General features: G+C 34.0%; 1 protein-coding gene across 2 annotated transcripts; it reads right to left on the bottom strand.

Annotated features, from left to right (window-relative positions):
- Positions 1-8,629: 8,629 nt before the first annotated feature.
- Positions 8,630-17,997, bottom strand: LOC104891701 (condensin complex subunit 2). Of its 2 annotated transcripts, none has more exons than XM_010677436.4 (13): positions 17,676-17,997; positions 17,487-17,591; positions 15,092-15,209; positions 14,523-14,596; positions 14,320-14,380; positions 14,021-14,221; positions 13,617-13,945; positions 13,313-13,448; positions 12,966-13,222; positions 12,411-12,438; positions 11,189-11,319; positions 10,865-10,975; positions 8,630-9,140 (listed from the first exon to the last, which is right to left on the bottom strand). In XM_010677436.4, the coding sequence occupies exons 1-13, from the start codon at positions 17,937-17,939 to the stop codon at positions 8,913-8,915; spliced, it is 2,043 nt and encodes a 680-aa protein (XP_010675738.2). In that variant the 5' UTR covers positions 17,940-17,997; the 3' UTR covers positions 8,630-8,912. The 2 variants fall into 2 exon arrangements, with proteins under 2 accessions (XP_010675738.2, XP_048498513.1); XM_048642556.2 differs by having other exon boundaries at positions 13,617-13,690.
- Between the last annotated feature and the right edge of the window lie 14 nt (positions 17,998-18,011).

The following is an 18,011-nucleotide window of genomic DNA, read 5'->3' as shown; positions in this document are numbered from 1 at the left end:
TTTTTCAACGTTTTGTACCATAAAACTTGCAAAGATTTTAAAAATACAAACCGAAAATCACCCAAAAGTAAATTCTGCCAAATTATCATATAAATTTATGAAACTCAGAAAGAAATCAATGAAGAACAAAAAAAAAAAGAGAGAGACTTTAAATGCTTCTACATAAATTTATGAGAGAGAAATAAAATGAATGATTGATTGATGTAAGTTACAAAGTACACCATGACATACCATGAGCTTAACTCAGCTGGCCCACTTCAAAAAAGGCGCCAAACTCACCCAAATTCAGCCAAACTTTGGCCCCCCCTAAACTACACAAAACGCTGCCGTTTTGCACGAGGTGTAGGTTCCTCTACCTACACCTCCGTGCAGGATCTAAATTGCGAATATGTAGAAAGGGTAACAACCAAAAGCAATATAGTTGAATTTTGATTGGGTAGAGTGTGATGAGGTCGGTGGAGAATATTCCTAATTTCGCGTGCCAATATGCGGCTCGGTATTATCACTTGTTCGAATGAGATCAATCTTTATTGGTTAAGTATGGTAGCTTCATCGTCTATTAGCAGGGAATTAGGGCCTGTTCTCCCCAGCTTATTTTCAGTTCAGTTCAGTTCAGTTCAGTTCAGTTCAGCTCTAATAAGTTCAGTTCAGTTCAGTTCAGCTCCAATAAGTTCAGTTCAGTTCAGTTCAGCTCCAATAAGTTCAGTTCAGTTCAGTTCAGTTCAGATCAGTTCAGTTCAGTTCAGCTCTATTCTTTTATAACCATTTTGTTAAATATTATTATTATTATGTTGATATAATTTATTTTACTAATTACTATTATTATTATTATTATTTAAATATATATCATTACTATTAAGTATTATTATTATTATTATTGTTTCTATATATTTTTTTTATTGTAGCTTTACTAATTATTATTACTATTATTATTAGGAGGAACATGGTTTAGGTCAAAGCACAAATAAACCCACTTTTTTTAGCCCATAAACCAATCAAATCGCGTCAAGACGGTTTATTGTATAATTTTCGCGGTCCAACCAATCATTATTTTTATTACTAAATATTTTTAAATTATTAAATATAATTATTAAAATAGTAATATTAATTTACTTCTTAGATATTATTGTTATTATATATTCGTCAAGTATTAATATATTAATACAAATAATATAAAATAATTATTATTAATTATCATTACTATCATTAATTATTATTATTAAATAATTTATGATTATTAATATTATTTATTTATAACTATCATTTAAAAATATTCAAAATACAACTATTATTATTATTCATTATTATTACTTATCATTATAATTATTATTTAATATTCATATTATTATTGTTTAAAATATTATTTATATATTTATTACATTCAATTTATTTCAATGTAATATAATTCAATTCAATTCATTCAGTTCAGTTCAGTTCAGTTCAGTTCAGTTCAGTTCAGTTCAGTTCAGCTCTGATAAGTTCAGTTCAGTTCAGTTCAGCTCCGATAAGTTCAGTTCAGTTCAGTTCAGCTTTGATAAGTTCAGTTCAGTTCAGTTCAGTTCAGTTCAGCTGTTTTATGCCGAAGAGAACAGGCCCTTAGGCCACTAATTTGTGTCTATTTATCATATACCTAGGTGTATTTAGATTTTAAGTACGATACACTCCTTAAACATACAAGTAGAAAATATTTGAGGGTGAATCCATGACGTAGGATTGTAGGAAGGATGGATGCTCGATTCGACGAAGAAGTCAATCGTTAAAAACTGCTGAAATGATTTCTACTAGTTGGGCCTCTAACGCCGATTAGCATGTTTAATGAAATACCTTTTTTGAAAAGAAATTAGGCCAACAAATGCAATTCACCGCTATGTCGTGACCTACCGGCTTTTTAAGCCATCCGAGTCGTTTAGGTCCCCGAAAACAACATTTTAATAATTTTCAAATTTTGTTTTTAGTTAATTTTCGTATTAGGGTTTTGTTAGAACTATTTAAATGCTTTTAATTCATCATTGGGGTTAACTTTACTTTTGATAATAATGCTTTTTATATTAGTTGTCATTAGGATTTTGTTAGAACTATTTAAATGCTTTTAAGCCATCATTAGAGTTAGCTTCTTTGACAGATTTATAGCTTATAAACTTCATTATAAGAAAAGCGCTTGTTTTTCCTTACATTGGTAATCTCGACTGCCTCGATAATGGAATGAAGCTTCTGTTGAAGCAATAATGTGTTAGTAGTTGCATCAAAACGACACAAGTCCATGGATTCAACCTATTCAAAAGGTTTACCTATCTAGAGATTTATGGATTTCTACTTTTTCCTTGTGCAAAGTTGCTAGGGTAAAACTAAAGAATACATCTTCAAATTATAACTATAATTAACATGGAGAATGCTCCATTTACCCACTAAATAATTCACGTATTAGAAATCAAACAGAATACAAGACTAATTTTATTTTAATTGACTTATTCTAAATCTATTATACAAATTTAATTTAAATATTTAAATCAAAAATTAATAATAATACCGAACAAGCTCTAAATTATGGGTATCATTAGTTTCACTTATATTATACGTCTTTCAATTATGAGAATAAAAGGAAATCAAGAGACATGTACAATTTAAATTTTCTATATATACACTTGTATATTTGTTCATGACTCTTTTGATTATACTCATTATATTTCATAATAACATTGGATAATAATTAATTTTGAAGTAAATGTTATGGACACGTTCTTTATTTGGCTTTTAAATTAGAAATTGAAGAAAACAATTCAACATCTATTTGTTGAAATTTGTTGTAGAAAGAAACAAGTTGGATTGGATTGACATACTAGAGAACGTAGAAAACAACAATAATATACGTTACGAGATCCTGAAAATTGGGAAGGACATAGGGTATTGTTGTAAATCTTCTCAAAGTTAAACAATAAATTTAAGGATTTACTTGGAAATCTTTTCTAAGAAAAATTAGAATCTTTCATATTAATCTCACATACTCATTGATAGCTGACAATTAAAATAAATGTTCTTTGTCTAGCAAGAAAGCTTCAACTAAAGGGATTTGTCACCTGTCTCTTACATTAACACTAATTTGTCCTAATATTACATTGCACAAACCTTTGATTTAATCTTAATACCACATTACTTAATTCTATATTTACGTACGTAAAGCATCTCCATGGATTATACTTCCTCCGTTCCATAATAAGTGAAACACTTCTCTAAAAAAGCTCTCACATAAAAGAGAGAAGTGTTTCACTTATTATGGAACGGAGGAAGTATATTTATATGGGTGTATATGCTAGCTATATCAAAAGAGAAAACTCCAGGAAATGGTAAGACAAGGATTAGATACACACATATTTTTTGAGATAATTTTGAGATGTATTGACATCAATACAATAAGAATAAAAAATAAAACTAGCAGAGAAAAGATAATAGGAAAGGTTTACATACACTGGAGAACTCACCTTGTGACTTAAAGGTCACAAGTTCAAAGCCCACTACCTACTTGTGCTTGGGAGTAGGAATTCTCTTATTTTCCCTACTTTCAAACGTTGACCTGTATAATTGGGCTGGCTGGCCTGAGTAAAATATTGGTCCAGTAAGATTTTTCTTCTTACCGACGAGTCTCCAATAAGGGCCCCAAAAAATGAGCAGTATCATGTCATAAACAAGTAAACATGATAACATTTTAAGATAATTACAAGATTTATATCATCATGAGATAAGATAAATACACGAACAATCTAGACATATTAAAGAACGTATATTGATAAGGCAAAAATGTGAGACATTAAACCGACCATTTGATACTTGTTCAAATTTGCCTCTCTTTTAGCTTTAAACTAAAGCTAATCCAAACTATGGACATTTAGTAATTTAATTACTAGTACTTTGATTTGGATTATCTCCAACTTCTACGGATAATAATATCTAAAGTACTTTTGTTCGAGTTAATCAAAGTACTAGTCCAAGGAATTAACTCTAATTGGACAAACGCAATATGGTAACTACTATAAGTCATGTTATTAAAAACTGTCATTATAACATTTTTCATATAAAACTCCAAAAATAACAATTCAACCAACTCAAGATATTTGTTTTGCAAGACCTAAATCAATTGGCTTAGCGGCTCCCTGTTGAAATATACAATGTTAAAGTGCAATTAGAATGAATGGCCTCCATCACAATTCACAAAGTAGTAGGCTGCATATATGAATGGTCTCTCTTCCTGTGACCTCTGATGCCTTATGCAGATATTTTTGTTGTCAACATCTATTCCATTGACAAACCTACATAAGACAAGGATTGGGACATGAACAATTCATGTACTAGATTTGTGCATACCATTGTGACTTGTGAGTTGGACCTGCCGACCTGGAGAGAATTCTAAGGACAGTTCTACAGTGTTTGCTATGTAGTAGAGGTGATCATGGGTTAGGCCGGGTTCGAGCGAGGCTGCGCCTAAAAAAAAAAAATTTCATTGGTCGGGCCGAATTTGGCTAAAATTCGGGTCAAATTTTTGTGCCCAAAGCCTGCTATTTTGGGCTAAAATCGGACAGGGTCAAAAAATAGTCTAGAAAGTCATTTTTGGCCTACCCAAAGCAAAAAAATCGGGTTGGGCCCGAAATTCTGCCCACCCGCCCCAAAATTGAACTGGGCTGGATTGGAGTTGATCAGCTCTAATACGTAGGTATCAGTACGTTTAGAGCATACAACTATATCATTTTTTATGAGTATATTTATAATGATAAGGAGAAAGATCATATTAAATCGAAACCTCTCACAGATTAACTTTCAACTTTGCAGATCAATCATCAAACACTTATAGGAGTGGGCGGAAGAGATAACACTATAAGAAAAACCCTCACATGAGAAACCGTAATTGATAGGATATGTGTTAATGTGTATGTAGACATGTCATACATATTACGAATACTTGTATGAGTCCATCCCGCATTTTTTTTAAGCTAAGAGGAAGGGGACTCACTCGAAGGAGAATAGGGAGAAATCCTTAAATGAGTCCCATGAGGTTTGATCCTTAAACTTCAGGTATATGAGATGCGAAGCGAGCCACTACTCCACCACCTCAACCTCGTATCCCGCACTTGTGTTCATGCAACTTAGTGGAATACTCCCTCCGTCCCATAATATAGTGCTTGCATTCTTCTTTGGGTGTCCCAGAATGTTGTGCCTATTTCTTTTTTATCAATTTATTTGGACTAAATTATCCTTCATTTCTACATAAAACTTTTCAAAATACCCCTACTTTTCTTTTAAAATATGTGCCCCTAATTATTGTTTTACACCATTCCAAGGTATATTTATTGCTCTTTCATTTTATTTTAAAAGTTAAAGAAGAAAAAACTAGTTCCAAGACAAAAATACCCAATAAACATTTACTTAAATATATATTTTTGTGAAATCCTAAAACTCTTTCCATTTTTCTTAATTCTTGTGAAAAATGAGAAGTGAGCACTATATTATAAGACGAAGAGAGTATATATATTATGTATCGCATTGAAATTTGAAAGGACAAGTCCTACTCAGAAGAATGTCCTTAAATTTTGACGGTGAAGTGGAAGGTTGGCACCTCATAGTGCCCAAATTTGTGTCCCGGGAAGATGTTGATTTGCCTATATGCTTTCATTTTCATGTTATGGTCATCATAAGTCATGCACTCATGCACCAACACCCTCCTCTTCCAAAAGAAAAAGGAGATGTAGCTGGTAATTTTTTGTGTTTAATCTCCTGTTTCATTTTTTTTTATCATTTATATGCCTCGTTTAATTATTGGTCTACTTTATTAAATTTAAACAAATTTCTCATTTTAAAAAAATAAATAAGACAAAGAATAATCGACATCAGCTAATAAAATTAAGTGGCATAGGTAATGATACAAATAAGTGGAACATATATTTTTTTGGAAAATGTTACATGTAGTCCTAAGGAATACTCCCTCCCGTTTCCTAAATATCTTATCTCATTCCGTTTAAGTGCGTTTCCAAAAAATCTTCCCTCTTTTACTTTATTTCTTATTTGAATTTTTTTTCTCTTTTTACCCTCTCATGTCCATATCATATGATCCACCATTACATTATTAATTCAATTTTACTCCCTAATTTCTCTCTCTTACTTTAACCCCTTTTTATTTGTTTATTTATCTTAACCTCTTTCTCTCTCCTACTTTACCCACCCCACACCCCACAACACAACTTGATTCTCGTCGGTATCTGTAGTAACAGTAACAAGAAAGATCTTTAGGAAACGGAGATGGTACAAATAAGCATTAAATACATTTCCTGAAATAGTATTATTTGAAGAATTAACAACATAATCACACATCAATCGATATAATTAATATTTATTTATTACTTAATAATATATTTCTATTTTTATCTTCTTATATATATACCGTCCTAACCCTTAGAACTACATATAATATTTCTGTCTTTTTTTCTAGTTTGTTGTGGGTAGCTAGCTTTATCATTTATGAGTTGACAATCATGACACAAAGAGGACGAATACTTGACTATTCACCTCCCAAAACGACAATTACAAAAAACAATTGCTAGCTGTTACACATATTTTCTTGTTTATCTACTTTAATTTTCAATTTTTTGGCCCTTTTCTTTGAAGCTTGTTGTAAGTTTTCAAGCTTATGTAATTGATGTTAAAAGAAAAGAAAATTACGCAAATTAGATGAGTATCGTGGTCTTTCGCGGAAACAACAGCCTAGAGCCCACGGTTGAGCCTTAGAAGGGGATTAAAAGGTAGTGCCAGAAATCAGATCTTTCAGAGCGTTTTGGCTCATATGATTCTGGTATGAGTTTAGAATTAATAAAATTTATACTTAATATTTATTTGATAAATTGATAGATTTAAAATCCATATCTCAAATTTATAAGATATTGGATTTAGAAACCCAAAAGGAAGATGTGTATGGCTCATACAAATATCAGTAGGCAGTTGGTCTTATAAGTGACCGCCTACTTTTAATTTAAAATTAGGCTCGGCCCAAGCTCAATATTAAAAAGAGGACATGCCACCTTTTTTTAAATATTGTGACCAATTTAATCTATTTAGGGACCAATTTAATTTATTTCGTGACCAATTTAATATATTTAGTAATGATATTTTTTAACCCATTCAGTGACTAGCATTCAGTAACTAGTTTAATCCATTTAGTGACTAGGTTAATCCGTTCCGTAAGACTAACGAGTTATTTTTTGAAATTGTGTATTGTAGTTCGAGAATCAAGAAAACAAAAGAACGAGAAGAGAATGGATGACTAGAATAATGTTGGATTAAAGTGAAATGGAATGGGCTTGTTAGAAAAATTCAGTATTGAGTTCGTCTAATTTTATGTTAAAATTAAACTGTCTATTTTAATAATTTGTGATCGGCAGGTATTAAATTAATGCAGGAAATATACTTGCTGGAAAGCACCTTAGTTGAGAAACTTGTTATATTTGCTTGGGTTTATGCTATGTAGATTCAGTTACAATTAATTTTAGTTCGAATGAAAAGTCAAGTATCCATATCTACATCGATGAGCTCAAATATCGACAGTTAGTAACTCCTAAGTAAAAAGGTAAGCCCAATACTCCAAATTGTATAAGAATAGATTCCTTTACAGTCACCTAAACGAAGAAGCATTTGTTCATAAGAAAGCGCAAAGATATAATTGAATACAATCCAAAATCTTGAATACTTAGACTTTACCAAGCTAGTTGACGACTTGATCTATGCACTTTAAGATGGCTCTCAGCATCTTTGTAGTTCATTAGAATTGAGGAAATGCGCGATAAAACTAAGGGAAGTTTCGTAGGATTTAGGAAGCAAGGGATGAAACTACCCGATTGTCCTAAATCAAATCGACTTCATCTCTGCACTTTAAGATGGCTCTCAACATCTTTTTAGTTCGTTAGAATTGAGGAAATGCGCGATAAAACTAAGGGAAGTTTGGTAGGATTTAGGAAGCAAGGGATGGAACTACCCGATTGTCCTAAATCAAATCGACTTCATCTCTGCACTTTAAGATGACTCTCAGCATCTTTGTAGTTCGTTAGAATTGAGAAAATGCATAAAACTAATGGAAGTTTGGTAGGATTTAGGAAGCAAGGGATGGAACTACCCGATTGTCCTAAATCAAATCGACTTCATCTCTGCACTTTAAGATGACTCTCAGCATCTTTGTAATTCGTTAGTATTGAGAAAATGCACGATAAAATTAATGGAAGTTTAGTAGGATTTAGGAAGCAAGGGAAGGAATTACCCGATTGTCCTAAATCAAATTTTCATCGCTAGATAATAGATGCTGAAGGAAGAACCTTCCCGTTTCACAAGTAAAAGAAGCAGCAGCATCTAATTTGAGCATTGATGCTGCACAAAAAACCTCTTAAGGAAACACCAGAATTCTACCATCTGAATACTCCAGCGGGATAAGTAATGAAGATTTAGACCGTTAAGATGCATACATAACACACCTTGCGCCCTGAACAATGTTCTGGCACTGAAATATGTAACTGAAGCAAAACTTCTCTTCTCTCACAAATTTACACTCTTATATGCCTGGTAAATTTTTACAAACCAATGAAATGTCTGACGAACCAGAAAACAGATAATTCAGGAATACATAAAAGCAACAATATTCTGGGAAAGAAGTTTACATGACCAAATCTAGCAGGAAAAAAGTTCTACATTATAGAGAGATGGTATCTGTATGTACATGAGCAGAATGGCATCATAAACTAAGAATGAAGGTGAGACATTAACTGACATTTTGTTAGCATCGCCTGAATCTCTAGTGAAGTAGATGATAATTGACAAGATATTACAATTGACAATCTCCTGAATCTCCTGATTCTGTACATACTTTGCGACTTATACAGACATTACAGCTATGATGATGCTTGTATCACTTCACCAATATCCTCACATGCAACAGGAAGATGTATACTAAGGTCATCGAAATTGGGGCAGCCTATGATTGTCAGCTCATGCTCATTTGCAAGATGCAGAAGGCAGATGAAACATAGATGCGGGGAAATATCACGAGTCACAGAAGCTTTGCAATCATCAGGAAAGGTGGTTAAGATATGTCTGAAAGATATGCCGTCCGCATGCATCTTATGCCAGAAAACAAAAGCATATTATCAAGATTCCAGAGTGCAGGCAAGCCACTAAATCGAAATGCAATATTAAGAGAAATGATGCAACGGACTGAAACATTAAGAGAGAAGGTTCAACCAAAAAAACAAAACGAAAGTAGGCATAATATGTACAGTATACCACATAAATGAAATCGTTTTGTATACCGAATTACTGATGCTACAAATGAGAGCTGAAATAAATGTAAAAACAGGACGAAAGCTTAAGAGATGATAAGCTTTACAAGCAGTACTTTATAACACTACTACTCGTTACGTTCTCTGGAAAGCACGCATCTTAAAGGACTTCTAAAAATGAAGCAATAATACTCTATAGTGTAGACTAGAAGCAGAACATATTTCAGATTCATCCCTTCACATAGATGAGAAATGGTGCTCAATAAGTATGTGAAGAAAGGTCGGTGAGTAGGGAACATACATATGATTAGCCTACACTACAGCCATTAATAGCAGCCAAGACGTGTCCCTTCGATGTTCTAATGCATTTGCAGCACAAGAGAACACTTTATGACATGCATCAACAATTTTGACATGACACAAAGCTAAATATAAAAAAAACTACTACTAGCCAAGTACAAAACCTTTCACTTGCAGTTGGAGCATGAGCAGAGGTAGTACCTCAGTCCTGATCATCGAATGAATCATTAAACAGCACTTAACATACGAAATCATTCGATGAATTTTACTAAAACCAATTCACATGAATATGTAGGGAGAGAAACAGTATTTTTAAAAATTAAAGACCAATAGCCTGACACAGGTCTCAGAGTCCAAAAGATACCGCGCATATAAGTGATATCAAATATACCAAATATGCAACTCGTAACAGTTGGCTCTTCATATTTCAGTTTTTGATTATCCTTTACAGCATTGCAACTATGAGGTTATACCATTGGCGATGCACTCCCATCTGTTTGTCCCATTTGTATCATTTTTCTTTTCAATAGTATAACTATTATGACATATTACAATAAGTTTAGCATATTTACAGCAAATGGTTCATATGGTCTTCACATCATTGTGCAGGACTCCTCTACTTTGTTTTGTTCAAAAAATGATAGAATCATATGATGGTTCAATTGATATTCACATTTTCATTACAGCAGACCCCAAGAACAGTTCCCTATCACAGACAAATTCTGCATTGCCTCATAAGTATGTCAATAAGATGTCATGGCTTATTTACCACAAGTCCACAATCAATAATCTAGTTCGTATTTTCTTGTATCATTCCATCCACTTGTGACTTGGTCTAAAGAGCATCAAATATGATTCCTATCTTCAATAGGAAACATATTTTTGTTATGTTTCCATGTCATGAACATGGAATAGAATCAACAAAGAAATAAGCCACAGGACATGCTTCACCTAAGGAGCATATACGGAAATCTAATAAAGAAGGAGATGATATCGCCAGTCATCTGTTTTTCGTTCCAAAGCCTTGAGAATTGAGATATCAAAGAAGGATGAATGTGTGAATGACATATTCAGGGATCACGGTCCTCACAGAAGAAAAAAAAGATACTTTAAACCAAATTTCCACAGAATAGACTGTCTTTCATCTGTCCCTAGTAGCAGGCAGCGTACTATGCGCCTAAAAGTGCTTTTAGCACAAGATCATCACATTTCTAAGAGAGGGAACCAAACTCAATAGCATATCCTAGTAAAATTGATGTACTCACCACTTCAGGTGTCTGCATAGATCCTTGCATAAGTGTCCAAAGTGTTTTCTTCAGCACATGTATATCAACTTGTTTTGAAGTTTCGTCATATTCAACTTCAATTTTATCAACCTAGTTCAGTAGGACAGCAACAAAAAAAGGAATTTCAGAAAATTACAAAACCAGAACTATCAAAGCAGAGATGAAAAGGTAAATCAGATTTAAAATTTGAGGTACAAGTAATTACAGGATTGATTCCAAATATTTGGAGACTAACTACAGCAGAAATTATGTATGCCAACATGATCTCAGATGACCCAAAGGAGAAGAGGAGCATAAGCGTACCCGACGAGGTTCAGAAACTAGGATGTCCTCTTCTGTATCTCTGTGAATAAAATTGTCGTCACATGAGCCATAAACTGTACTTTCATGGTCCCATGAAGGAAATGTGACATCATCTCCTTGAAGCAAGGAACCTAAATACAAGAGATGATTAAGAGGCTAATCACTAATGATAGAACATTGGGATAACTTCCATGTTTAATGTAAAGTTGTAAACAGAACAGTCAGACACCACCTGTTCAAGTCCAAACTAATGGTAGAATCATTCAGACCATAACAGTTCCCATATTTCCATGTATACTCATGAAAGTTGTGATCACATTCCCATTAACATCAAAATTGACAGCAAAAACCACTTAACTTGTCATGAGTAACGGCCCATAGTCCATGAGATAAATCAAAACATTTGGTGGATAACTTCGGAGCACGTGAGATCTTTATCATACACTCTCATAAAGACAAAAAAAAAAATATATAATTTATAGGTCTTAATCCAGTAACAAGAATCATTTTAAAGTCCTCTAGCTAAACATTATTTTACCAGTCAGATAATTTTAACCAACTCAAGTGCCATAGCCTTCCAAAAGTTTCTTGAAGAACATCTATAGAGAGTTTATTCACATTTCCTTTGGATGAGTACACAAGGGTAAGCAACGAACTTACCTATTGTTTAAAGTTAATTATTTATACTATTCTTATAACATAATTTGACAACAAAATTTCAGGAACAAATGTAATTATTTAAAATGTTATCGGATTTGTCTTGTCTTGATGTATATTCTTAAATATAGCCTTTTGTATAAATTTTACTGATGAGTGGGATTTCGTTAGTTACTTCTCAATATGTAGTTTAAAAATATCAAAGTTTCATAATTTTACTAACAAGTAGCAAGTACTTAAAAGATATTAATAGTCAAAACGTGCATAGACAGGGGTAAAACTGCAACCATGAAGAGCAACGGGAATACGGGATAGTTCAAATGCTAATGACCAAAGTTGCGTGTTAGCAACCATGAAAGACAAAGGGTTGCAAGTTTTGGCGAACAGAGGAAGTAATTAACTATCACTCTATCAGCCTATATAAGCCATCAACATGACAAAATACTACTCTAAAAAGATAACGAAGGTTATTCATAACTCACAAGGAACAGTGTATGAAGTATGAACTGCATAATACAGTAAAGTCAAAAAAAAGGTCCCTTGACCCTTGGCGAAGATTTCATACCTGAAACTTTTCTGATTTTACCCAGGCACTGCAATATATGCACATAAAATTAATTAACTAGTAGACCAGAAAACTTTGCACAAGGAAATTAATCAAATCTAATGCATTAGTAGGTGAAATAGGCTGCTGTCTACTTCATAGCTCATAGCCATAATAAGTCAAAGATCAAAACTTGTGCAATCTAAGACCTAGTTGCTAAACTACATTGAGCAAACCATGAGGCGAGCCCAGAGCCACAAAGCGGACTTGCTTTTAACAGTTCAATAATTAGCAGGAGACATCAAGCACAATATTTCCTTTGGAAGAAAACAAACTATTAAGTTGCAGTAAGATTTTAATTACCCAAGCATTATCTTATGCATCATTAGAAAAACTTATTTTCATTCCAGTAAGAGCACACTGCATCATTAGAAAACCCTTTAAAACAATCTATATCACTATGGCTCTAGCTAAAACAGATTTTTAAGTTTCATGGAGAGGCAAGACTAGCAAAAATAGTATTTCGTTCATTAAATCCCCCGCACCCTCCTTCTAAAGTAGCCTAACTTAAATTACCATGACATGAGGAAGAAGAAACAACTTCACAAGATCCTCTGGTTGATAATGCCAATCCTCTGGAAGTTTGTTTGGAAAGGGAACTTTTCTAGTAGGAAGAAGCAAAGACTTCGGATTTTTCACAGGAACAAAGATATCAGGCACTTTATCATCCAAATTCTTGATGAAGTCAATATCTGATGCCCATGAACTTTTACTTTTTGGTCTCTTACAAGCACCATCTAACCTGCTATCATGAACAGATATACTTTCTGGACCTACAAAACAGCTATAAGATAAGTTACCAATTGTTGATCAGAAGAGTAGAAAAATTGTGTTCTAAGTTCTACCAAACATTTCAAACTAACCATTAGGCTTAGAATACTTCCAATGGTCAGGCCCAGCCCATGCATTACGTGCTGATTCATATCCCAATCCTCTGCAGAAAAGCGAACCAACATTCTCAAAGCTGTCGCCCACAAGAGGCATATATTGCACTGTGTCCTATGAGCATAAAACGAGAATGTTGCAATATTAGAAAATGTTATTCCAGCTTCAAGTACAGTCAAACGTCAGTCATTGACAATTTGGAGTTTAATCAATGAGGATATGTAGTCTACAACTAAAAAACGTTTAAATGCAATATAGCAGGTTCAAAATGACAAATCATACCTCAGTATAGTTTTGCATCGTAGGAATACCCATGTCTACATCTTCATCAGAAATAGTCACATCATGGTCATTGTCTGCAGACCACACCTCATTATAATCAAAAGAGCTATCGTAAATCTGAGCCCCTATATCCTCAGTCGCACCAGTGGCACCGTAGAATTTCTTGTCAACTTTGTTTGTATCAATTATGTTTTCATTTATAATGGATTCTGTACCATCAGGAACCCTTGATGGGAACCGAAGCTCATCAATCTGCTTTACTAAAACTCTTAGACTAGGAGAGATATCTTGATTCTGATGCAAGTTCGCTGCCATTAGCTCAATATGTTCTGAGAGAGAAACAAAACAAGATAATAGTCTGCTGGACCATGTAAGGTGGACTCCATCAAGGTTCATATACTAACCTTTAGCAAAGAAAACATCGACCAGATTAGAACTGGTACTGCCATTTGTGGATGATATACACTCTGCTGGGACTTCTTGAGAATCAAACAGTACCCTGCACCCTCCATAAACTCCAAGATTACATAAAAGGAGACCCTTTGCCCCACCTTCATCAAACTGTGCAGATGTCTGATGATACAGAGGATCCACTGTAAATGCAACTAGTGCAGCAGAGGAAGGTGAATCTTTAAAGTTAGAGAGAGAGTGCATGCTCATATGTGTATGATTGGTGATAGGAAGCAAAACAAGATTGCAATACCATCAAACTTCTTAATATTCAGAGCTTCAAAAGATGACTCCACTGTTGACAAAGGTGAGACCTGTTTTGATTCATATGTTATTAGGCTATAACATGCCAGGAAATTATACAGAAAGGGTGGAGAGATCTGTTTGATTCACAATTAAATAGACTAAAATATGCCAGGAATGTATGCATAAAATTGGATAGGAAAAGAGCATAACCTTTCTCTCTGTTTCCTTTACAGATTTTTTCCCATTTCTCGCTATGCAGGTCCTAGTTCCTCCAATCGAAAATTCTGTCAACAACCAGAACATCAGAAAGCTGACCAGAAAGAAATTTAGACAATAACTAGACATCTACAGCTGTAGAAAAACTATGTTGTAGTAAACTGTTAACAACTAGCAAATAACATCTCTTCACTTTCCATGCTTAATTGCTTAGCACTTAAAACTGAAACAGGTCTATACATTTATACTTTTTATGTAGAAATTAAGCTACGGAAAACATGTTATGCAAGATCAAGAAGTCGCCTCCTACTTTATTAAAAAAAATTATATTAATTTTTGCTACTTCTTTCAGAAGATCTATAGGAAATCATTACATTCTACTAATGAATCAACGTCTTTACCTGTGCTTATTCTGAGTCTAAAATAGTGCATGTTTCTATATAAAAAGCAAAGTAAATTTTAGCTCATAATGCAAATGGAGTAGCCTATACTTCAATAGTTCAATGTATGTAGTCAAATAGACATCACAATAGTAATAACATCATTTCAAATAAATATCAAACCGTGCTCATCTCCTAGACCAGTTCTGCTGATTCCACCCAGAACTCTGTATGCATCAGCATGCCATGCATCAACCCTTACAGCATATATTTTAACCCCAGTTTCCAGTGTACAACTTGCCTACAATAATAAAAAGTTCATAACATTACATCAATGCTGCAACCACTAATACATAAATTTACAGTTCCATTTGACAGACTTCACCAACATATAACTGTCTATTGATATTGTGATATTACTATATAATATTAGGTGGGTTCCCATATGTGCATGGAATTTGTGTCAAAGAAGACATCACATGTCCATAAGACCATAACGTCACAAGGCTTAAGGAAGCTGGACATATCAACAGATTCATTGATCTTTGGACAGACAACTCCATTATTATACCACTATCACAAGCAGAAAAGAGAAGTTTATATACTTAAACTTCCTTTGTTTCTTAATAGTTACAACACTTCGACTTTCATACTCTCCAACGTACAACTTTGACCATCAATATCTTTAATCATCTATTTGTAAAATGTGTATAATGTTGATAATTTACCCTTGTAGTCCACATTTAGTGACTTGCCTCACAAATTTCAATCCCTATTTGCACCTTTATAGAAGAGATGGATTTACAAATGTTTGAAATTCTAATCATCAATAAATAGGCTACAAATATTTGATAACAGCACGAATTCAAAGTTTGTATCACACTGCTAAAACTAATTGTGAAACTTTAGTAATTGTTGGAGTTTATAGTAGAAACTCTTAAGTTTTGCTTCAAAAGAATATGAGGAGCCTTTTGCCTTTCGTCCCACATTGAAAGAATAGAAAGGAAGAGTAAGGTTTATAAGTACTACTCTTCCTCTATCCTTTGAGTTGAGTAGCAATGAGGTTTTTAATGGGTAAGAGGTGATGAAAAGTTACCACACGCGTGCCTCCGGGGTATGGGAATTGGGGAATAAATTTAACTATGGAAAGTTACCACATGCGTGCCTCCGGGGTATGGGATTTCGGGAATAAATTTAACTATCTTTTTAAGTCAATTATTTATCAATATTTAATGAACGTTTTTGTAACAAGAATAAGTTACCGTTTTTCCTCTAATTTTTCTCTTAAGTGACCATTTTCCATAATTCCTCTCCAAGTCTGTTGCCATTAACCTCCATTTATTGATCGTCTTATGCCACGTTTTCAGCCCATGATGTGATCACATTTGTTGGTTCAGTTCTTATGTTTATCAATATTCACCATAAATATTACACTCTGAGTTAATTATTTTTAATACCTTTTTATGTTACTATTAATATTAATATGTTGTCGCACGTATCGCATGCATATAGTGCTTATATAATATATGCCAAGAAAGGTATGTTGCAACTATTCCCAAAGATAAAAAAAATAGGAAAGAGTTAGCAACTACAAAAATGGAAGTATATAATGAATACCGAATACTATTGTGTATGCGTAATTGGGTATGATTCCTATAGTGTTAGGTTTGAGAAGATATGTAATTGGGTCTTAGGCAACCCATGCAAAAAAAGAAGAGTAAAGATTCCATCCCATAACCGATACGCAACACGTAGAGTAGAGTAACTCTCTAGGCTACAAGTTGGTCTTAGGCAACCCATGCAAAAAAAAGAAGAGTAAAGATTCCATCCCATAACCGATACGCAACACGTAGAGTAGAGTAACTCTCTAGGCTACAAGTTGGTCTTAGGCAACCCATGCAAAAAAAGAAGAGTATGACCCACTTAAAAGTCCAAACAAGATTCCATCCCATTAATTATAGGCAGCACGTAGGGTAAAGTAACTCTCTAGGCTACGAGTTGGTCTTAGGCAACCCATGCAAAAAAAGAGTATGCCCTACTTAAAAGTCCAAACAAGATTCCATCCCATAACCGATACACAACACGTAGAGTAGAGTAACTCTCTAGGCTACAAGTTGGTCGTTATCTCTCCTCTATTTCCAACATAGGATTGGGTAACACAAATGTGACATATATGCTATATGGGGTTCCAACACTCCGCGTCTGAGCGTCCTTTAAACTTGAGCAACACAACCAAACCCTTATCAAGTTGCATGATTATAGGCCCAAATTATTAACAAGCCAATATTAGCTCTAATACCATGATATAGAAACGGGTATGGGCATCGGATAGAAGATAGGAAAGTTCGACTATTTACAAGCCCAAATAAGGTTTCATCCCTAAACCAATTGAAATTAAAGTAGCAATTCCCAATCTTATAAGGTGGTTACTATCTCTCGTCTTTCTGGATATGGGACAACTCACACGTGCACATACGTAAAGAGCTCAACATAGAATTACTGAATTAGAATATGTTGAGTATCCGAACTTACTCTACTAGTAAAGTAGCATGTAACAACAAAAGCAAGCAGAGTTTACCCTCTGGAAGTTGGTAGCAGCATTGTTGTTTTCTTCTTCAACTTTGATAATCTCACTAAGATGATCAATTAACTTCAGTTCCCACGTATTCTTCTGAGTTATTTTCTACATTTTCCAAAAACACAAACAAAATATCTCATAATTCAAACACAAACAAAAAAAAAAGAGAAAAAAAATTCAAAATTATACATTTTCACTTGCAAGCTTAACGCAATTGTGGAACAACTCCATAATTTGGTGACGGTCAAGGCAGGAGTCAGAGGAGAGAGAATTTCGAGGAGGAACAATCTCGACGGGTTTCCGACGGAAGGCGGCAGCACGTGCGGCACGTGCAGCAGCGCGTTCGAGTTGATCGTCGTTAGAAGCTAGGAAAAAGGGAGTAGTTGGAGCAACAATAGGTGGTTTATTATTGTTCGGATTTGAAATTGGATTGGGGGTTAGGGTTTCCGCCATTGTTACACCTTCAAAGGAGAGAGAAAGAGAGAGAGTTGAAAATGGTGGTTTTTGAAAATAGGACAACCTCGT

The sequence above is a fragment of the Beta vulgaris genome, chromosome 4 (genome assembly GCF_026745355.1).
Source record: "Beta vulgaris subsp. vulgaris cultivar EL10 chromosome 4, EL10.2, whole genome shotgun sequence".
Taxonomy (NCBI): Eukaryota; Viridiplantae; Streptophyta; class Magnoliopsida; order Caryophyllales; family Amaranthaceae; genus Beta; species Beta vulgaris.
The sequence above is the reverse complement of the archived record's forward strand: the minus strand, read 5'-3'. Positions and strand labels throughout refer to the sequence as shown.